This window comes from Lactuca virosa, chromosome 4, assembly GCF_052849685.1.
Source record: "Lactuca virosa cultivar CGN04683 chromosome 4, Lactuca_virosa_CGN04683_v6, whole genome shotgun sequence".
Classification (NCBI taxonomy): Eukaryota; Viridiplantae; Streptophyta; class Magnoliopsida; order Asterales; family Asteraceae; genus Lactuca; species Lactuca virosa.
The window spans coordinates 90,486,778-90,511,181 of NC_136429.1; the positions used below are offsets into that span (position 1 = coordinate 90,486,778).

At 42.8% G+C, this 24,404-nt stretch overlaps 1 protein-coding gene across 1 annotated transcript; it reads right to left on the reverse strand.

Annotated features, from left to right (window-relative positions):
* Positions 1-792: 792 nt before the first annotated feature.
* Positions 793-2,107, reverse strand: LOC145104765 (uncharacterized). Its single transcript, XM_079041950.1, has 6 exons — positions 1,940-2,107; positions 1,545-1,812; positions 1,349-1,445; positions 1,140-1,267; positions 947-1,031; positions 793-841 (listed from the first exon to the last, which is right to left on the reverse strand). The coding sequence occupies exons 1-6, from the start codon at positions 2,105-2,107 to the stop codon at positions 793-795; spliced, it is 795 nt and encodes a 264-aa protein (XP_078898076.1).
* Positions 2,108-24,404: the final 22,297 nt, after the last annotated feature.

Genomic DNA, 24,404 nt, shown 5'->3' on the forward strand with positions numbered 1-24,404 from the left:
TAAGTGAGATAGTTGTTTTCAAGATTGAACATGGAGATCTGAACTTTGAAGACAAACTTTCTATTGAGAAGAGTTTTGAACTCGTCGCGGATATTTTGAAGTCCTTGATCCTAATTTAAACACAAGTGAATATTAGAACATTTAAAGAAGAGATATTAAATTTGTCAATTATTTAAATAATGAAGATATATCAGAAAACCTTTGATATTTTTCCATAAACCATTGTTTACCGCGGTGAATAAGATCTTTTACATGGTGCCCAAACAATAAAAAGGAAGAAGACCCACTTTCATCTTGAACACGAACTACAACCTTGATCCTAGAAACTATAACATAACACTTATAATTACCCGAAATTAAAGTGGGGAAATATGAAAAAAAGTTGAAGGCACACATAGTTCAAGAGCAAAGAATGTACTTAATTGCCATACACTTCGGAAACTCCCCCGCAACCATCACAATTAAAAGGTTCAGCAACACTATCATCATCATTTTTAGCAACTTTTTTTGAACAATCGCGACAATAAAAAGAGTACTAGCCTTCGTCCAAATAAAATCTGATGATAGTAGAAATGATGGTTAAACCAATTTCTTGGTTCATACATTGTTTGAAACAAATAATAGTAAAATCAAATAATATATTACTGTAGAATATAAAAAAAATAATATAATGCAGGAAAAAAATAAAAATGTTATGTAAACCTTGTTGTAATTAGGAATGTCATCAATGTTTTTTATTGGAAAACGAAGGTAGTAATCCTATGGATTGGTCAGAACCGTATCTGGGTGAAGCTATGTCGTATGAGTGGAAGACTCAACATTCACATCTAAAGCATTAAGACTACATATACGCGGAAAAAAATGATGTTAAAAATAACTATAATCGTTAAGTAAGCACATGCAAATAGAAAACATTATATGATTAATTAGTAAAACAAAGACAAACCTTTCTTTGGATTCTAAAATGTGAGATATATCATCATTTATATGCAATCTAGACCCAAACAAACAGTTACCAACTTGAGGCTGATCTGGAAAAAAAATATTAGAAATACTCTCTTATCAGTAATTGCCTTTAAGTTAAAATGATAATGTGTTGAAATGGACATATATAACGATAGATTAAATATACTTATCACCCCAAGTTTTGAGTTTAGCCAAACGTAGAAGAATGATAACCGAGGTAGTATCATTTTGATGTTCTGAAATGTAAGTGTTAAGCTTAAGTGCAAAACTGTCCCACAACGCAACTGCAATTTTCTTACCACTAAAAAGGCATGGTGGTTATTATATAAAGATACAAATAAAATTGGGCAAAGTAATAATAAATAAATATATGATTGCATACCTTAGATTATGAGCAACCATATTCATTAACCTTTTGTCGTTTGCATTCTCAACAGTGACTCGCATGAGATCCGTTGACATAACTTGCCCAAGAAAATCTAAGAGACAAATTTAATAGATTAATATATGATAAAAAAGTGTGTTACATTTAGAAACAAAGTACCGAAATATAGGAAAACAATAAAAGAAAAACATACCAAATGTGATGCGAGTGTTAAAAATTTTGGCTAGCAAATCGGGGAAACTGACAAAATGATAAGGATAAACCCTATCAACAATATCAGTGGAAACAAGAAGTGTGGTGGTTTTATAAAAAATTATCTTATGTTTATGAGGAAAAAGCATATAGTCTCCCTCATTTATAGCCATAGCAAAGTTATTAATCTCCCTAACAACTCCTTCATTGAATATAGCTTCAAATACATGAATGAAATTCTTTTTTATTGTTGTATGAATTTTAGTTCCCTATAGTTGACAATGAAAGTTTAATTAGTGTAAATAAAAGACTAATAAAACATAGTAGAATGCAGAATAAAGTTTAATTAGTGTAAATAAAAGATGAATAGAACATAGCAGAATGCAGAATTCGTACCTGTTGGTCAATTAAAATCAAGTCCAGAATCCCAAACATTTTTGGGTTGTTTTTATAGGTTTGCTTCCAAACCAAGACGACTTTAACACGGATGTTCCAACATTTATTTGATGCATCGATGTAAGCAACCTTATCGAAGATGATTTGAGCAACATTGTTATTTGCCATGGTATTGTATTCTCTGGATTGAAAAAAAAAAGAATAGTCAGCGGGAATTATGATACGACATAACAAAAAATGTATACTTGTATTTATTGTTGGTTTTTATAGGAAAAAAATTATACAATGCGAAAAACAATTAAATTAATATGGTACGTGCATCCTATAAAATATCTATGTCATATACCTTGATAGCAACATACAACGAACAACTTAACCTAACACTACCCTTTTATTAAGTATAAAGTTACATACCATTTGATTTGTTGTAGTAAACAAATCACTTCAATATCCTTGTAATGTAGGTCTTGGAATTCTTAGCACCAAAAGTATGATGCCTCTAATGGCTCACACCCAAAACCTAGAGCTAGAAGACAAGAGGAGAGAGGAGAGAGACAGATGAGATTTTCGGCAAGAGTATCTTCCTTGGAAGAGTATGCACTAATTTGAGGTCCCAAGGGGTCCTATTTATGGTGTAGATAACTTAGGGACAAATCAATATTTGAATGGTCAAATAATAGATTTAATCTCAATTCAAATCATTTCCTTATTTACTACCAGGAGGCTTCTGGAACCCTAGAATCCATCCTAATTTCGTTCACCACCTATATGGGTTCTAGAATATTCATTCCTTGCTTAATTATGAACAATTATAATTCAACCATTGGACATTTAATTAATTCCAATTAATCCCGAATTAATTCAAGATTTATTCTGATTAATACATAATTAATTCTAATTGATTTCACATTAACTTATTAATCATATAAATTAATGAATCAATCATTTAACAATTGATCTCATATTAATTTATTAATCACATAATAAATTAACAAATCAATTATCTATTTCCAATTGATATATTAATCATAATACATTAACAAATTATTTACTTATAATTTTCAATTAGTTTATTAATCATATAATAGTCTAATAAACATATTTTCTCTCTAAATGTCACTCTAATCAAATTCTAGTTATGAGGGCGATCCAAAAAGGACTTTGCTTCTAATTACAAGAATATACCAATTTAGTTACCGACTTAGACATCTTAATCCAACAGTTATAAGGAGTTCAAATATTTCGTAATTATAGTATGAAATATGACAGCTAATATGATATAGTTTCTATAGTACAAAAAATAATTAAATATAGTATGTAATATATATATATATATATATATATATATATATATATATATATATATATACACTATAAAATTTCATAACAAAAATAGCTAGAAGCATACCAACAATAATAATATCTCTATAATATTTTGCATTTTATTAAATCATATTAAAAATAAAACTAAGACCCTTTTATAGGGAGGTGTAGATGTAATGTAAGATCATTTCCATAAGTGAAATTTGTCTTAGTTATAGAGATGCTATCAAAATAAAAATCAATCTAAAGTGGCATGTTTTATTAAATTTTATGATAAAGTATAATGTTGTAATGTATAATTATTTAAGGTATTCATTTTAACCCTTGAATTGTGCTTTATGTGCAAGATGAATCCTCAGTGGCAATTTCGTAATTCTAGAGTCAGCTTGGGTACGCGGGGCGCACACCTTTGTACGCAGGGTGTACCCGGGCTCGCATTAGTACGCTACGCGCACGTTCGTATGCAGGGCGTACACAGTCAGGGTGCAAACCCTACATTTTAGGGTTTGGACCCTATTTAAACACATTTATGGTCACATGCACCTTCTTATCTTTATCCTCCTTCCTCATTTCGAAACCCTAAAGAGTGTTAGTGCATTGTGAAGCTTGTAGAGCCATTTTGGTGCCATTTGGAGCTTTTGGAATAAAAGGAAGAACATTGAGGTTGTGGTGTTTCACTCAAGGCTTTGGATCCAACATCATGTCCTTCTTGTGCACCTTGTGGAGGTAAAAAGCTTCAACCTTCGTGTAGAAATCTTATGGATCTAGTTTTAGCTCAAAGTTGTTCTCCTTTTTGTCCCAAACTTGGTCTTTGTGAGTACAAGGTACTTGAAGGCATTTGAGTTGTCCTTTTAGAGGTTTTGAGGGGTGTTAAGTAATAAAGATGTGTTTTTGGTTGTTAGTTTCTCTCCATGCATGTGTTAGATTGTCTTAATGGGTTAAGAGACTAGGGTTTTTGGAGATAAGGTCTTAATAACGATGATAAACCATAAAGTTAGAAACTTTATGGTTAAGAACATCTTCTTTATACTGGATCTGAATTTTGGACGTGAGTGCTTAAGGAATTAAGCACTTTATAGGAAAGGTGGTGAGTAGCCACGTACGTTGGGCGTATTGAGGGGTACGCTACGCGTACGAGGTCAGATTCTCGATCTTCGGTCAACTACATAGTACGCCCCGCGTACTTACAGAGTCAGCTCGGTGGACTCGGTTGACTTTGACCGGATTTTCCAGGGTTTGGCCTAGGGGTATTTTAGGTATTTTGACCTATATGTTGAGTTTTGTTTCTTAGAATTTATTAAGGTGATTGGTAGCGTTGAGCACAAAGTAGAGTGCTATTTAGTTTTCTTATCTGTCTGTGAGGTGAGTTTTCTCACTATATCCATGGATCGAAGGGACCAATGTCGGCCCATTTCTTGTTATGTGGAATGCTGGTTGTCTTTGTGATAATTGTATGAAAGACTAGGATCTGGCTCCTGGACTTGTATGTAAGACTGGGATTTGGCCCTCGGCATTGCAAGGAAAGACCATGGGGGTAGCCTATGACACTTATATATAAGACGGGGATTTGGCCCTCGACATTGCAAGGAAAGACCATGCGGGTAACCCATGACACTTGTATGTAAGATCGGGATTTGGGCATCGGCATTGTAAGGAAAGACCATGGGGTAGCCCATAGAACTTGTATGTTTTGTGTATGTGGTATTTTGGGGAACTCACTAAGCTTTATGCTTACAGTTTATGTTTATGATTTCAGGTACTTCCGGCTTGAAAGGGAAGGGCCCGGCGTGATGGCACAACATCCTCACCACATGATTTCCTCATTTTATATAGTTGTACTCTGATGATTTGAATATTATCACTTGGTGTTGATTTTGAACAATTAATGAATGGTTGATGAACTTTTTAAAGAAAATTTTTATTACTGTTTTCGGGATGTTACAAATGTTATTTATTAAATTTAAATATTTTATATGGTAATTATCGAAATTTTGAAATGATTAGAGATTTATTAGGTTTTGGTAATATACTTTGAGAATTGTGGTGGGTATTATCATCATTCTGAAAATAGAAAGTTATTTATAACATCGCATCCAAAACAATGAAACAACTTAAACAATATTGTTATTCTGTTCAATTAAGTAAAAATAGAACAACTATAGACTGCTGTCCAGATTATGTGCTTAACACATTAAGCTTATTAATTAAAAAAGAAACAATCATTTTCTTTTCTGTAAGCTATCAACTCAAGACACATACACCAATAATAATAATAATAATAATATACTTAATCTATGAGTGTTTTTTGAAATTTTCCACAATCGTGTCCTAAGTTTTCATTTTTGTTCTCTGGTCCATGTAAAATGTTACATCTCTTATCTAATATTATTTACTTTTTTGCATTTATACATTGAAAAAAGTTACAAATAAGTAGGTAGTCATTTTACATGGGTCTAGTAACACATTCACAACTGAAGTAGAACTTGAGGAATATTGGGAAGATTTCAGAAAATGGACCAAACTTAGATATATTACATTCATGTATTCAATTTCATGTTGATGTTAAAATTGAAAGATAACGAATTTACTTTAAAATGGCTTCGGAATCAAAACAGGCATAACAATGAGAAGGTGAAGATTCTGAAACTTGACCATTCTTAGATATATTACATTCCTATATGGTTTAAGCAGACATGATAAAAGAGTGGGGTCATATAGTATGAGTACTACTTCCATTTTCATAAATTAAAGAAGAAAATGAATGCAAGTCCTTGACAAAGGGACCCAAAATAGTGGGGTAATACGGTATGAATAGTACTTCCATTTTTGCGACTAAAATTATAAAAATAAGGTGTACTCCATGACCAAAAATAATCATTTTACTTGAAAAGGGGAACAAAAACGTTAGAAGAACCTTAAATAAGAACCAAAATTGCAAGATAAAACTTATTGGGACTAAAATTATAAAAATAAGCTTTACTCAAGGACCAAATATGTCATTTTACTTGCAAAGGGACAAAAAACATTACAAGAACCTCAAATAATAACTAAAATTGCAAGATAAACTTTTGGGGACTAAAATTGAAAAAATAAGCTATACTCAAGGACAAAAATAATCATTTTACTTTAAAAATGGACCAAAAACGTTACAAGAACCTCAAATAAGGACAAAAATTGCAAGAGAAAACTTTTTGGGACCAAAGTTAGATATATATTGGGACCAAAAATGATTTTTTTCAAGAAATTGTTTAAAAATTCAGAAATATGGGAATTATAACAACATTAGTAGCTTGTTTGCTCCATCAGAAATAACAACAAGGCCATCATATTATTCTAGGTCAAACTCATTCAAAGCAAATGTGAGATTGTAACATCCCAAATTTCAAGGCCAAAAATTTCATTTTAAATTATACAAATATAAAACCATTTGTTTCAAAACCACATAGTAATAATATATGTCAAACCACTGTATCCATAATCAAAACATGTCATAACAAAATCATATCAGAGTATAAATCCCATAAATCTCTGGTGCGGAAATGTGTGTGTGTGATGCGTTGCAGTCACGTCGGCTCCTTTCCCCTCGAGGAAGATGTACCTGAAACCAAAACTGTAAACCATAAGCACGAAGCTTAGTGAGTTCCCCCATCATACCACATACCATATCAAACATATACTGCCCGGCAAATCTGGGTGCCCGGCCTACCTGTCAGGCATACCTGGGGTGCCTGACCTACCCATGTCAAGCATATCTGGGTGCTCGACCTACCCTGCCAGTCATATCTGGGGTGCCAGACCTACCCTCCGGTTATCTCAACCGGCTATGGGGACTATTTCACCCCCTATCACTACCATATAATACATAGCATAACATACTGTTAGACATATCTGGGGTGCCCGACCTTCCCTCCGGTTTATCTCAACTGGATATGGGGTCTAACCTACCCCCTACCACTATCACATAGCAAAATAGCATACTGACATATAATCATAACACATAGTGGAACACCAGACAATTATCAAACATACAATCATCTGCTATATACTCCTACCAGTGGGCCGACCTTGGTGCCTTAGACCCACTTCTACTGGAAGGTAACTCACCTCTCCGTGTCGAACTGAACTGCAACAGACCAACTCCTGAAACACTGATCCAAACACCAACACCTATAACCACCAATGGTCCAGTTCCATAAATTCCCAAATTACCCAAAATGCCCTCAAAAGTCAAACTGGTCAATCCTTGGTTAAAGTCAAAGTAACCAGTTAAGGTCAACAATCAATGTTGACCCAAATCGCCGAGTTGATCCATCAACTCTTCGAGTTCCATAAATCAGAAGTCCTTGAAGTCACGATCCAACTCGTCGAGTTATCCTTTGACTCAACACGTTTTCACCCTGAAACAGAATCGGGACATTACTGGGCAACTCGCCGAGTACAACCTACATACTCGTCGAGTTCCTTCAGAACTCAGAGAGTTGAGAAAATCTGAGTCGACTCGCCGAGTTGGCTATCCAACTCGTCGAGTCCATGCAACGTCCAAAAGGTCGGGTAAAACCCTATCTACTCGTCGAGTTCTCATACTAACTTGTCGAGTTCATGCCTTATACAGAAAACGGGAAAACCCGTGCCAACTCGTCGAGCTGGCCTATCCAACTCGTCGAGTTCATGCAGTTCATTTCTTGTCCAGATGATATTAAGCCACTCCAAAGCTTCAAATAGCAGATCTAGCCTCCTAAGCCCTTCTTACCATGTAAAGTTGCAAACTTTATGTGCATGCAAAGTCTTAAAGCCCAAAACCAAGATCTAGAAGGAGTTTTAGGTAAGGATAAGGTCATGGCTTGTCAAAGGTTAAAACTTTATGATCATAAGGGGCTAAAGAAGCTCAGATCTGAAGTTACAACTTCAGATCTTGACTAGACCCATCCATAACCCAACAATACCCTAAAAAAAGTCCTAAACCCAAACATGAAGAGATCTAGATAACCAAGAGTCAAGGTAACGACTTGTTACCTCCAATATGAAGCTAAGATGGAGTAGAACTCAGATTCACTAGCTTCTCCTTGCTCCAAGCTCCTTAGGCTTCACTCCTTCTCAAAATCAACCTTCCAAGCTCCTTAACACACAAAAATGGAAGATAAACGCGTTTAGGGTTTTCTGATCTCAAGGGGAACAGTAAGGGAGGCTGAGGCTAGGGAGGCTTATGACCCTTTAAATAGGGTGCAAAACCCTGAAAATTAGGGTTTCATTTTCCAGCTCCTACTCATCGAGTTTTGCCTCTCAACTCGTCGAGTAGAGATTTCCCTACACATCGAGTTGAGGCCATCAACTCGATGAGTTCTAAGTCCAATTGTCCTTTCTAGATGAAATTCTTATACCTGGGAGTCGGGGTGTTACAAATCTCGCCCACTTATCTTAGACTTCGTCCTCGAAGTCTGTTTAACCTGGAAATAGCTCGGGGTAGTGCTCCCTCATCTCGTCCTCTGGATCCTAAGTCCATTCCTATCCCTTGCGGTGCTGCCACTGCACCTTCACCAACTCTACTCTCTTGTTCCTCAGAGCCTTTGTCTTCCTGTCGAGAATGGCTATCACACGCTCGATGTAATTCAAGATGTCATCCACCTGAATATCCTCCAGAGGCACCACTGTGGAGTCATCAACCAAGCACTTCCATAGCTGGGAGACATGAAAGGTGTTGTGGATTTGACTGAGCTCGGCTGGCAGATCCAACCGATACGCCACCTGGCCCACCCGGGCCAATGCCCTGAACGGTCCGATGTATCTGGGGTCCAACTTGCCCCGCTTCCTGAACCGGATGACACCTTTCCAAGGTGACACCTTCAGGAGAACCATGTCGCCTACTTGAAACTCTAAATCCGTGTAACATCCCAAAAATACAACCGAAAAATTTTCGTTTGAAAATCTTACTAAATCATCATATCAAATATTAAAAGATAAATCCATGGATCATGTGTCTCAAAATGTCATAATGAGTTATCAAATCAACTGATGTCAAAACATATCAAAATATCTGAATAAAACTCCCAGGATAAACTGAAGTTGTGGTGTGTGCCATGCCATCATCCCGAGCTCTTCCCCTTACTAGCGGAAGTACCTGAAACCAAAACTGAAAACTGTAAGCACAAAGCTTAGTGAGCTCCCCCAAACTACCACACACCATACAATAACATATAAAGCACATATTGGGCCTTGCCCACTGCATCGGACCGAAGCCCGGACTAACAGGGGCCTTGCCCCCTGCATCGGACCGAAATCCGGACTAACTGGGGCCTTGCCCCCTGCATCGGACCGAAGTCCGGACTAACTGGGGCCTTGCCCCCTGCATCGGACCGAAATCCGGACTAACTGGGGCCTTGCCCCCTGCATCGGACCGAAGTCCGGACTAACTGGGGCCTTGCCCCCTGCATCAGACCGAAGTCCGGACTAACTGGGGCCTTGCCCCCTGCATCGGACCGAAGTCCGGACTGACTGAACATAGCATAACATAATCATAACTACTAGTAAAAACACATATACTGCATACTGCATCGGACCGAGGTCTAGACTAACGAACACATAAACATGCCTGAATCACAAAGACATCAAGCATACTGTAATACTGCATCGGACCAAAGTCCGGAACTACTGCTATCTAAACGGGCCGGTATTGTGGCCGTAGACTCGTTCCTACTGGAAGGAAACTCACCTCGTAACGCTGGCTGCTGAGGTGCTAAATCTGAGACTGTCTGACTGCTGCTCCGGAACTCCCTGCTACAAATCCCATAAACACTAAATCAAATACTGATAACTAATCTCAGGGTAAAATGACTATTTTACCCCTGGTCAAAGTCAACTTCCTGGTCAAAGTCAACTTCCAGTTGACCGGACTCGCCGAGTTGGGCCGCCAACTCGCCGAGTCCCTTTCATCCATTCTAGTCCTTTACTCGCTTCTACTCGTCGAGTTTGGCAAAGACTCGACAAGTTCTTCTTCGATACTAACATCGAGTCTAACTTCATCCGACTCGCCGAGTTGTATGAACAACTCGTCGAGTTCTCCTTCATCATATGAACACGTCCAGTCTGTGGCTCGCAGAGTCATATGAACAACTCGTCGAGTCTGAAGAACAACTCGCCGAGTTGAAGAACAACTCGTCGAGTCCCAAGCATGCTATTACTATACAGTCGATTCTAATCTATTTCAGTGCTTCCAAATCATAGATCTGAGCTTCTAGGGCTGGTTTTACACGTAAAGTTTCCAACTTTACGTGCATGCACAAGGGTATGAGGCTAAAATACCCAAAATCATCAAATACTAGGCTCTTAGGGTTTGGAACAAGGCCAAGATTGCATAAAGGTGGCTATAATGAGCTCCTGGAGTTCAATAACGTCCAGATCTAAGGTTTCCATCCAAAGGAGAGTCCATATCTCAAGTTTTGAATCATATAAGGCTCCGAAGAAGACATAAAAAGCATAAAAGAGGGTTTAATGGAGGAATACACAAGGTAATAACTTTATTACCTGAATAGGAAACAGATGGAAGCTAACTCTTGGATGTCCTTTCTCTTCTATGGACCTTCTTTCCTTCCTTCCCTTCCAAAGCTTCCAAACTAGCACAACACACTCAAGTTCAACAATGGGGGCTAGGGTTTACAGGGGAAATGCTCTAAAGGTGCTGGAGGCTGGGGTGGGAGGCTATAATGACGTTTAAATAGGGTACAAACCCTTGAAATTAGGGCTTCATCCAGACAGGCAGACTCGCCGAGTCCCAACATATGGACTCGCCGAGTAGCCAACTTAAATCGCGAGCTCATCCCGCTTCTACTCGACGAGTCGGGCTACAGACTCGTCGAGTACCCCTTAAGAAATGGAGATACTTTAATTAAAATTACATACCAGAAATGGGGCGTTACAACTCTCCCCCACTTATCTTAGACTTCGTCCTCGAAGTCTGCTGCTGCTGAATCCGAAAATAACTCAGGATAATGCTCCCTCATCTCCCCCTCGGTCTCCCACGTCCACTCTGAACCCTTTCGGTGCTGCCACTGCACCTTCACTAACTGAACCACCTTGTTCCTCAAGGTCTTCGTCTTCCGATCCAAGATCGCAACTGGTCTCTCGATATAATTTAGGCTGCTATTAACCTGAATATCCTCTAAGGGTACAACTGGTGACTCGTCCACCAAACACTTCCTCAACTGAGAAACATGGAAAGTGTTGTGGATCTGGCTAAGCTCTGCTGGAAGGTCCAACCGATAAGCAACCCGACCCACCCGGGCCAAAACCCTAAAAGGACCAATGAACCTGGGGCCCAGCTTGCCCCTCTTCCGGAACCTGATAACACCCTTCCAGGGTGATACCTTCAGGAGGACCATATCGCCCACCCGAAACTCCAAGTCCGAACGCCTCCTGTCGGCGTAAATCTTCTGTCGACTCTGCACAGTCTGCAATCTGCTACAGACCTACTGGATCAACTCTGTGGTCTTGAGCACCACCTCGGTGCTCCCGATGACCCTCTGACCGACCTCGCCCCAACAAATCGGGGTCCTACACTTTCTCCCGTAGAGCATCTCGAAAGGAGGGCGGTCAATACTAGCGTGGTAACTGTTGTTATACGAAAATTCCGCTAAAGGAAGATACGTATCCCAACTGCGCCCAAAATCTAGGACACATGCCCGAAGCATGTCCTCGAGAGTCTGAATCGTCCTCTCGCTCTGCCCGTCCGTCTGGGGGTGGAAAGCGGTGCTAAAATGAAGACGAGTCCCCATCTCGTCATGAAACCGCTTCCAAATCCTGGAAGTAAAACGGACTTCTCGGTCTGATACTACTGATACAGGCACTCCATGCCGTGCCGCTAGAACAACAGAATTCACAGATCCACTTATCCCTGCGATCCACTTATACTTGGCCATAACTCAGATAATCGTGCTATGAGTGACTTGCCGCTCCCCAAGCTATCCATGAAAATCCAAAATACCATTACCGCTGGAGACCCAACACTGTCTGAAACACTGATCTGCCTGGAAACACTGAACTGCCTAAACACTGAACTGCCAGAGCACTGAACTGCCTGAACACTGAACTGCCTGAAACACTGAACTGCCTGAACACTGAACTGCCCGAAACACTGAACTGCCTGAACACTGAACTGCCTGAACACTGAGCTGCTTGAACACTGAACTGCTTGAAACAACATGCTGCTACATGGCTGTTTTCCAACATCTATCGAGGCCTTCCTGGTCTCAATTCATTCGTCAGTCATCTGACATACCAGGTTCCCGCCCGACCGTGGAGCCCCAAGGACTACTTACTTAGTCGCCTCACACAACTTCTGAACGACATCCTTCTCTGAAACTAACAACTACTAGTTATCTTGTCACTGTGGCCCTAGCGGCCTTCTGATCTAACTGATCGATTACACACGTCGAATCCTGAGGTTACCAACCCACAGCTAAACGCGATTGCTACATGACCAATTGTAGCCTTATATAACAAGTAACCTGAAGCAATTCATTGCTTCCTCGATCTCACAACTGCAGTGGCATTCTTACAGTCTTATCACTGGCTCAACTAGGTCTAATCCATCTAGACAATTCCGAAATCCACTTCGTGGATTTCCACATCTTTACTGCTACGCCCGAACTGGGGGCTAATGTTCCTTCCGCGTCCTAACAACGCGCTCATGCTGTCTACCAGCCAAGTGTATTCCACGGCTACGCCAGCAGTCTCACAACACTCTAGCACTACCTAACTGCTAGTGAATGCTACGGCTACACCTGCAGACTTACAACACTCTAACACTATCTGGCTGCTAGTGAATGCTACGGCTACACCCGCAGACTTAGAACACTGTAACACTATCTGGCTGCTAGTGAATGCTACGGCTACACCCGCAGACTTACAACACTCTAACACTATCTGGCTGCTAGTGAATGCTACGGCTACACCCACAGACTTACAACACTCTAACACTATCTCATTCGTTGGTTACTGATCCGAACACATCCGACGACGAGTATACAAACGACCTATCATTCAAGACTGAACCCATGTCCTGACTGGAATCCCCAACCTGATTCCCTAAGGCTTGCTGGCAAACATTACGGGAATACGATCTCCTTACTGGCAAGTTTTTCCAAACTTCCATCTCACACTATCCTCAAACCACACATCTGTCTGGACTGTCTTCCTTTCTGATAAGGATGCGAAACTTATCTCAGTTTCAAAACTGCTCCTACTTCTGAATCCTTGGATGATTCTCCCCCACTTTGATTCAACTAACGTCTTACAGCACACAATGCTGGAAGTATCCTCAATCCTTCTTACCATTCTATGCCCAATCTGCTGGAAACCATGTTTGCCATTGCTAGTGTGTCACTACTAACCAATCCAAAATATCACACCACTTCCAAGAATCTGAATACATTTCCGGTGATAACCTGCTAGACCCAGGAAGCTCCGAATCTCAATTGGAGACCTCAGAAACTCCCACTGCATCACGGCCTCTACCTTAGCCGGAACGACTAGAATACCCTTCTGATTGACAAGGTACCCAAGAGATTGCACCTCGCACAACCAGAACTCACATTTGGAGTACCTTGCAAAAAGTCTCTCCCTTCTCAAGGTCTCTAGCACCTCCCTCAGGTGCTCCTCGTGCTGGAATATAACCGATCTAAACCCGAACTACACCTTCCCAAAGGTAGTGAGATACTACCGAGTCTTACTCGTACTTGCTACAGTTACTGCATCCGAAGTAACCTGCTCTACAGGGGACGTCCTCCAGCTATCATTCCAAATCCAAGATATGCAGATGGCATATGACTCACTCACAAGTAGGTAATATAATATTCCAATATATGTACCTACTAAATTGGTGCAGTAACATAACAACATCATAAATAATAATTGACAGGAAGGTAAAAGATACATACCTCCAACCTCCCGTGCTGCTCGAATCCTTGCTGAAATCAACCGGAATGCTCTGCTCTGAGCCGTGGGCGCCCTTGCCCGACCCTAACGTCTGTTGGCGGTTCTCAAAGTCACAGGGGCAGGAGCTGTCACCCGCCCTGCTGAACACAAACTCGGACAGTGGGCCTTCTTGTGGCCCCTCCGACTGCAATGGAAACATATTGGGTCAAGTCCCTGGCCGATGGTAGCAGTACAATCTCTGCTAAAATGACCAGTCTGGCCGCACTTGAAACAGCCAGGATCACCACCTCTACTACTCCTACACGCACCCCCGTGCGTCTTGCCACACTTACCGCATCGGCTGCGGCCCTGGAAGTCTCTCGATCTCGAACTCGGCCCTTTGGTTCTTTTACCCGAACCTGTGGGCCACTGAACCTCATCCGGTTTCCTCTTCCTTTCTGACTCCCGGTCAATCTCTCGCTCCTGCGTTACCCCATCGTCCCCATCAATCGTCTGAACAACCGCTGTCTGATCCTGGAGCTTCTCGGTCAACCTATCAGTGACCCTCTCGACGATGTCGGGTAGCTCCTCCCGAACGACTTGTGATACCTCCGCAGCAACCCAATCACGCAGAGAACTCTCCTGGGGACAGGGTGACCCACTCACTCCCGACCCCTGATGGCAAGAGATAAAAATGGGATCCCCCTCCCTGATGGATCCCTGGGATCCATAAGAGTCGGGCTCTAGACAAACCCCAAACTGCCCTGAAACTATCCTTGCCATAAAGGCCTCAAGACGACTATCCAAAAGCTCCACGATGGCCTCCCTAACCGAACCGAATATCACAGGAGTCTGATCAATGATGTTGCGCATAATCTCTGCGGAAATGACATCTCTCATCTGATCATCAAGCTGTCCGGATCTAGAGCCTGAGCCAGATCCCTCCCCGGCACCTGAACTGCCAACTGGTATCTCGCGCAACATCACCATGCTGAAAACATATCACAATAACTGTCAGAATTCTCATTGCTGCTGACGGATCTCACACACACTCTACAATTTCCCTGGTTTCGTCTTGGCCCCTCTTGAATCGAGTACGGATCCTCTGCTTTCAGTAGTACGGGCCCACGCTACCTTCCACATCTATCCGTACTTTCCTCAAGAGTTACCTTAACTCAACCAGCCCCTTCTACTGCTACTGATCCCTGCTACTCTCATCCTAGGCTTGCCCCAGGCAAATCTCTGTCTCTACCCAAACCAATCCTCAGCTGCTGAAAGCCTCCTTGTAATGCCAATTAGTCATCACCTGAATACCATCACATGTGACGAGGCTCAGATAATCCTTCGAGTAAAAGACTCGTCCCTACAACGGTTAGACTCAGACAAGAGCTGCGCAATAGGGCCAAATCCATCACTCTGAGATTATTCAACCCTGATCACATGTGACGTGACGTATTCACCTAATGGCTAACTCCCATCACTCCGAGTCCTACAAAGCACGAAGCAAGCAGCATTCGGACACAGGAAACTACTCAAGCACTTCTATCCTCATAACGAGAAACTGTACTAGCATACAATGCTAAGCTCATACTATCAGGCATAACCTAAACAGGCTATCCTACTGCTGTCTACTCAATACTAGCATGCAATTCTCAATAAGCTGAAACACATATAACAGGCACATAAGGCATCCTCCTAGATCCTTAGTCCTATTCTAACATGCTGTTCTACTGAAACTGGAACTGATAATTATAACATAAACTTGTATGGGTAATTTGGGAGTACTTACTTGAGCTCGGCTGATCGCATGCACCACACCCTTTTCCTTTTCCTTTTCTCAAAACTCTTTTCTTTTTAAGTTTCCTTTTTCAAAATTCCTTTCGAAAACATTTTTCTTTTGAAAATCTTTTTACCGTTTCCTTAGTTTGAGTCCAGTCACACTCGGGAGTGCGCCCGAATCCCTCAAACCAAGGCTCTGATACCAACTTGTAACATCCCAAAAATACAACCCAAAAATTTTCGTTTGAAAACCTTACTAAATCATCATATCAAATATTAAAAGATAAATCCATGGATCATGTGTCTCAAAATGTCATAATGAGTTATCAAATCAACTGATGTAAAAACATATCAAAATATCTGAATAAAACTCCCAGGATAAACTGAAGCTGTGTTGTGTGCCATGCCATCATCCCGAGCTCTTCCCCTTACTAGCGGAAGTACCTGAAACCAAAACTAAAAACTGTAAGCACGAAGCTTAGTGAGCTCCCCCAAACTACCACACACCATACAATAACATATAAAGCACATATTGGGCCTTGCCCACTGCATCAGACCGAAGCCCGGACTAACTGGGGCCTTAACCCCTGCATCGGACCGAAATCCGAACTAACTGGGGCCTTGACCCCTGCATCGGACCGAAATCCGGACTAACTGGGGCCCTGCCCCCTGCATCGGACCGAAATCTGGACTAACTGGGGCCCTGCCCCCTGTATCGGACCGAAGTCCGGACTAACTGGGGCCTTGCCCCCTGCATCGGACCGAAGTCTGGACTAACTGGGGCCTTGCCCCCTTCATCGGACCGAAGTCTGGACTGACTGAACATAGCATAACATAATCATAACTACTAGCATAAACACATATACTATATACTGCATCGGACCGAGGTCCGGACTAACCAACACATAAACATGCCTGAATCACAAAGACATCAAGCATACTGTACTACTACATCAGACCAAAGACCGGAAGTACTGCTATCTAAACGGGCCGGCATTATGGCCATAGACCCGTTCCTACTGGAAGGAAACTCACCTTGTAACGCTGGCTGCTGAGGTGCTAAATCTGAGACTGTCTGACTGTTGCTCCGGAACTCCCCGGCTACAAATCCCATAAACACTAAATCAAATACTGATAACTAATCTCAGGGTAAAATGACTATTTTACCCCTGGTCAAAGTCAACTTCCTGGTCAAAGTCAACTTCTAGTTGACCGGACTCGCCGAGTTGGGCCGCCAACTCGCCGAGTCCCTTTCATCCATTCTAGTCCTTTACTCGCTTCTACTCGTCGAGTTTGGCAAAGACTCGACGAGTTCTTCTTCGATACTAACATGGAGTCTAACTTCATCCGACTCTCCGAGTTGTATTAACAACTCGTCGAGTTCTCCTTCATCATATGAACACGTCCAGTCTGTGGCTCGCCGAGTCGTATGAACAACTCGTCGAGTCTGAAGAACAACTCGTCGAGTCCCAAGCATGCTATTACTATACAGTTGATTCTAATCTATTTCAGTGCTTCCAAATCATAGATATGAGCTTCTAGGATTGGTTTTACACGTAAAGTTTCCAACTTTACGTGCATGCACAAGGGTATGAGGCTAAAATACCCAAAATCATCAAATACTAGGCTCTTAGGGTTTGGAACAAGGCCAAGATTGCATAAAGGTGGCTATAATGAGCTCCTGGAGTTCAATAACGTCCAGATCTAAGGTTTCCATCCAAAGGAGAGTCCATATCTTAAGTTTTGAATCATATAAGGCTCCAAAGAAGACATAACAAGCATAAAAGAGGGTTTAATGGAGGAATACATAAGGTAATAACTTTATTACCTGAATGGGAAATAAATGGAAGCTAACTCTTGGATCTCCTTTCTCTTCTATGGACCTTCTTTCCTTCCTTCCCTTCCAAAGCTTCCAAACTAGCACAACACACTCAAGTTCACCAATGAGGGCTAGGGTTTACAGGGGAAATGCTCTAAAGGTGCTGGAGGCTGGGGTGGGAGGCTATAATGACGTTTAAATAGGGTACAAACCCTTGAAATTAGGGCTTCATTCAGACAGGCAGACTCGCCGAGTCCCAACATATGGACTCGCCGAGTAGCCAACTTAAATCGCGAGCTCATCCCGCTTCTACTAGACGAGTCGGGCTACAGACTCGTCGAGTACCCCTTAAGAAATGGAGATACTTTAATTAAAATTACATACCAGAAATGGGGCGTTACAATCCGATCGGCGCTTGTTGGCATAACTCTTCTGCTGACTCTAAGCAGTCTGAAGCCTGCTCCGGACCTGCTAGATCTTCTCCGTCGTCTTGAGTACCACTTCGGTACTCCCCATGACTCTCTGCCCAACCTCACCCCAACATATCGGGGTTCTGCACTTCCTCCAACATCTCGAAGGGAGGATGGTCGATACTCGCGTTATAGCTATTATTGTAGGAAAACTCTGCCAATGGAAGGTAGGTATCCTAGCTACGACCGAAGTCTAGGACACACGCCCGCATCATATCCTCAAAAGTATGGATGGTTTGCTCGCTCTAACCATCCGTATGTGGGTGAAAAGCCGTGCTGAAGTGAAGACGGGTACCCAGCTCATCATGAAATTTCTTCCAGAATATGGAAGTAAACCGTACATCTCGGTCAGAAATCACGAAAACTGGCACACCGTGCCGAGCTACTACCTCTCTGATGTAAATTTCGGCCAGCTTCTCGGCCGAAATGCTCTCCTGAATCGGGATGAAATGGGCACTCTTGGTCAATCGATCCACGATGACGCAAATTGAATCCACTCCCCGTGCGGTCCTGGGAAGCTTCGTGATGAAATCCATAGTAATATCCTCCCATTTCCACACAGGGATATCCAACGGATGTGTCTTGCCGTGTGGTCTGTGGTGCTCGACCTTGACCTTCCTGCAGGTCAGACACCTCTCAACATACCAGGCTACATCCCGCTTCATGCAGGGCCACCAGTAATCAGGACGAAGAGCTCTGTACATCTTCGTCGCCCTGGGATGAATGGAAAATCGGGACTTGTGCGCCTCCTCCATCAGGATCTAACGCACACTGCATGCATACAGACACCCACACTCTACGATGAAGTGTCAATAGCCCGCGGCTATCATAGTCTAAGGAGGAAATCTGACCCACGATACGTTCACTCTTCCTATGTTGCTGTTGGATATAGTGTCTAAGTCCATAACTTTATTTGGTATGTACTTGACCCGACCCGGCATGGTCCATTTGGGTTGCATGGCATTGCAATACTTGGATAGACTAGATGAGAGAATAAGGCACTTATGATTATTAATATATTATAAGTTCTAATATATTAATAATAGTATTATTTAATTAGTATTGATCAAGTATTAATCTAGTATTAATTTGGTGATCAAAGTGAGACTAATTAAATATATAGGGTTGATTATGACAATCATCAATTCTTTTATGGTGGATTAATGATCCATGGTTTATGGGTTTGGTTATAACCATATGGAGCTCCATGGATAGTCCATGGGAGTTACAAACCCATGGGTCATGGGAAATCAAGAGTCATGACAATTAAGGGCATTCATGTGTAAACCCTAATTGTGACAACACTATAAAAGGAACCCTATGGCTAGCAAAATGGTGAGCTAGTGGACCTAGTGTTACTAGAGAGGGCATAACCGATTTTGAGTGCTAGAAGTATTATCTCAAGTTATTCCAAGTCTTGTGGTGTTGTGTGAAGCATTTGAGGCACAACATTTGGGGTGCTAGGCTCACAAAGTCTTGAAGGAATCCAAGCAACAACAAGGTATGTATTTCTACTAGTTTATATGTTTTATATAATCCCCATGCCATGCTAGTTAGGAAATAACCTTGAAAAAGAAATTTGCATGTATATAGAGAAAACATAGATTCAAGGTTATTAGGGTTGCATGTACACTTAGGAAGTGTTAGAATGCTCAAAAACCCATCAGTTGCTCCTTCATAGCCTCCTGTTGGGCCTCTCTAATATTCTACAGAAGCAGAGTCACCACTGTCATCCTCAGACATATGTCTCTGATTGGGGCTGCAAATGCCTTGCGGCTAAGTGCATCGGCCATAATATTGGCCTTCCCCGGGTGATAGAGGATTTCACAGTCGTAATCCTTTACCACATATAGCCACCGGCGCTGGCTCATGTTTAGATTTGGCTGACCCATGAGATACCTCAAGCTCTTGTGGTCCGTGTAAATGGTACAACGGACCCCATAGAGGTAGTGTCGCCAAATCTTGAGGGCGAAAACAATCGCCCCCAACTCCAAGTCATGCGTCGGGTAGTTCGCCTCGTGAGGCTTCAGCTGTCTCGATACGTAGGCGATGACGTGCCCTCTCTGCATCAGTACTGCGCCCAAACCCGAAATGGACGCATCACAGTACACTACAAAATCCTCCACGCCCTCTGGCAGGGCTAAAATCCGCGCCTTGCACAACGTCTGTCTCAACGTCTTGAACGATGCCTGCTGCTCAGGCCCCCAGCGAAATGCAATGGCTTTCTTCGTCAGCCGGGTCAAGGGTACCGCTATCTTGGAGAAGTCTTGAATGAATCCTCAGTAATAGCCTGTTAATCCGAGGAAACTCCAAATCTCAGATGGAGACTTCGAAACCTCCCATCTCATCACGGCCTCCACTTTGGCCGGGTCGACCAAAATACCATTCTGGTTGACAAGGTGCCCTAGAAACTGCACCTCGCGCAACCAGAACTCCCACATGGAGAACTTGGCATACAAGCTCTCCCTCCGCAGGGTATCCAATACCTCTTGCAGATGCTCCTCGTGCTGCTCTCGCGTCTTGGAGTAAACCAAGATGTCATCAATAAAGACTATCACAGACCGATCCAGCATCGGTATGCATACGCGGTTCATGAGATTCATGAATGCGACAGGGGTATTAGTGAGCCCGAAGGGCGTCACCATGAACTCGTAGTGGCCATAATGAGTCCGGAATGCAGTCTTCTGCACATCCTCATCTCTGACTCGCATCTGGTGGTAGCCTGAACGCAAATATATCTTGGAAACCAAGATGCCCCTGTAGCTGGTCGAAGAGATTATCAATCCTTGGGAGTGGGTAACGGTTCTTCACCGTTACCTTGTTCAACTCCCGGTAGTCTATACACATCCGATGCGACCCGTCCTTCTTCTACACAAACAGGATCGGGGCTCCCCAAGGCAAACTACTCGACTTAATGAATCCCTTTTCTAACAGCTCCTGCAGCTGTGTAGACAACTCCTTCATCTCAGGAGGAGCCAACCGATATGGTGCCTTGGCTATCGGAGCCACACCAGGGACTAGGTCGATCCTGAACTCCACCTGTCTCTCCGGAGGTATCCCAGGCAACTCCTCTGGAAATACATTCGGGTACTCTCGCACCACTGGTACACCACTCACAGTCGCCTTAGCCGCCTCCCGGGTATCCATAACGTAGGTGGCATACCCTATGCAGCCCTGCTGAAGGTAGCGCCTAGCCCTCGCTTCCGAACACATACCTGGTTCACGTTGCGGCCTCTCACTCTGAATCACTAGCTCTCCCCCACTTGGGGACCTGACTCGCACTAGCTGCTGCTCGTAGTCGATCACCACCCCATTAGGGCTCAACCAATCCATGCCTATAATAACCTTGTTCCCACGTAAGGGAATGGGAACCAAATCCACAAGGTACCGCTCGTCGTACAACCTCAAGACGCAATCCCTGAAAACCTCCGATGCCCGAATGGTTCGGTCGTCCGCAATCTCGACCTCTAATGGGCAATCCAACATGCCCGAAGACTCAGGGAACCTCTTGCTAAGCGCAAGAGAGACAAATGATCAGGTAGCCCCCGAATCAAACAACACCTGTATTGGGATGTCGTTCACATGGAACGATCCTAAACAAAACCATAAACCATAGTACATAAATATCATATCCGACATGTAAAAAGAATTAGGGAGAAGAAAACATACCCGCCACCACATCTAGTGTGGCACGCGCCTCCTCGACGTTCAGCTGGAAGGCTCGGCTCCTCACCATTGGAGCCTCTGTCTTGCCCTGACGGCCAGCCGTGATCCGCAGGGTCGCTAGTGCTAACGCCGCCATTGGCGCTGTCAATCTCGGGCAATTGGCCTTTTTATGGCCTCACTGGTTGCAGTGGAAACACAATAACTCTGATGTCTGAATAGTGGGGGTAGGGGCTTCACAATCCTTGCTAAAGTGCCCTGTCTTGCCGCACTTGTAGCAGCCCGATCCCCCTGCCCTGCACACACCCTCATGTAGTCATGTGGCCTGCCATATTTCCCACAGCGGCTCCAGACCTGATGGCCCTTCGACTTCGAGACAAATCTCTTGGGTTTCTTCCCAGAAATCCCTTTCACCTGCCAAACCTCCGCCTTCCTCTTCCTGAGGTACTCTATATTAATCTCCCTCTCCCTCGCCCTGGCAATCATGTCATCCAGGGTCGGACAAGCTGAATAGCTAACATGTTTCCGAATGTCAGCTCTCAACATGTCATGGTACCTAGTCTTCCTCATCTCCTTGTCACCCGCATACTGAGGCACCAGTAATTCCCTCTCCCTGAACTTGGCGGTAATCTCCGCCACCGACTCCTTCGTCTGTCTCATATCAACAAACTCCCTGGCCAACTGCTGAAGCTCCACAGCTGGCGCAAACTCAAACCTAAACCTGGTCACAAAGTCCGACCAAGTCATAGCCTCAATGGATGGGACTCCCAATGAATCACTGACTGCCTCCCACCAGTCTCTCGCTCTGTCCCTCAAATAACCTGCAGCATACCGAACCTTCGACACCTTAGGGCAGAAGCTAGTCAACTGTTCAGACTCAATGTCTGCGATCCATCTCTTGGCCACAATGGGGTTCTTCACCCCATGAAAGTCTGGCGCGCCACATCCCCTGAAGTCCTTGAAGGACAGTGTACGCGTGCCTGACTGGCTGCATGCCATGTCACTCCGGAACGCTCTGAGGAGATCCTCCATCAACTCGATGATCCCTTCCTTGATCGACCTGAAAATCACCGGGGTCGCCTCAAGGATGCCTCTTGTAATCTCAGACGCGATGAACTCGCGTAATCCGTCATCAACCGGCTCGGTACCCGCACCCGAACCTGAACAATAACCTGATCCTCCTGCTCCGTGACGTGTTACCACCATTCTGAAACAAAACACATAATCGTCAGGGTCATACATAATCTCGAGAGGTCTCACACGCTCTACAAGTTTCCTGGTTCTATCTCAGCCCTCCTTGACTCGAGTACGGATCCTCTGCTTTTAGTAGTACGGGCCCATACTACCTTCCACATCTATCTGTACTTTCCTCAAGGATTTCATTAACTTCACCAAGTCCCTTCTACTACTACTGCTCGCTGCACTAATCTCATCCTAGGCTTACCCTAGGGTAACTTACTGACCTACTCTCCGCCATCAGCTGCATAAGAAATCCCTTCTATCTTTACCCAACTAGCTCGCGAATACCATTACATATCACTAAGACCAGATAATTCTTCAAATGAAAGGTCCTACCCTACAACGGTTAGACTCAAACAAGAGCTGCGAAATAGGGCTAGACCTAGCCTTCTGAAATTATTTAGTCCTTGTAATATGTAACTTAACGTATTCGTTTACTAGTTAGTTAAAGGTAACTAGAACTCCTAAAAGCACAAAGCAAGAAGCATTCGAGCATTGAGTAACCAAACCAAGCGTATCCTATTCAGGCCATCATATCACTGACTAATCAGTTCTAGCATGAATCTCAATAAGCACATATAGCAGGCATATAAGACATCTCTCTAGATCCTTAGCCCTAATCTAGCATGCAGTTCTCACACGTATAGCAGGCATATAAGGCATCTTCCTAGATGCTTAGCCCTAATCTAGCATGCAGTTCTCATAATCATATCATATATCATAACAAACACATATGGGTATCTTGTGGAAAACTTACTTGAGCTCGGCTGATTGCACGCATCACACACTTTGTTCTTTTCAAAGTACTTTTCTCTTTCCAAATTCTTTTCGAAATTCTTTTTATAAAATGATTTTTCTTTTGAAAATTTTCATACCAAGTCCTCAGTTTGAGTCCAGACACACCCAAGAGTGTGTCCGAATCCCTCAAACCAAGGCTCTGATACCAACTTGTAACATCCCAAATTTCAAGGCCAAAAATTTCATTTTAAATTATACAAATATAAAACCATTTGTTTGAAAACCACATAGTAATAATATATGTCAAACCACTGTATCCATAATCAAAACATGTCATAACAAAATCATATCAGAGTATAAATCCCATAGATCTCTGGTGCGGAAATGTGTGTGTGTGATGCGCTGCAGTCACGTCGGCTCCTTTCCCCTTGAGGAAGATGTACCTGGAACCAAAACTATAAACCGTAAGCACGAAGCTTAGTGAGTTCCCCCATCATACCGCATACCATATCAAACATATACTGGCAGG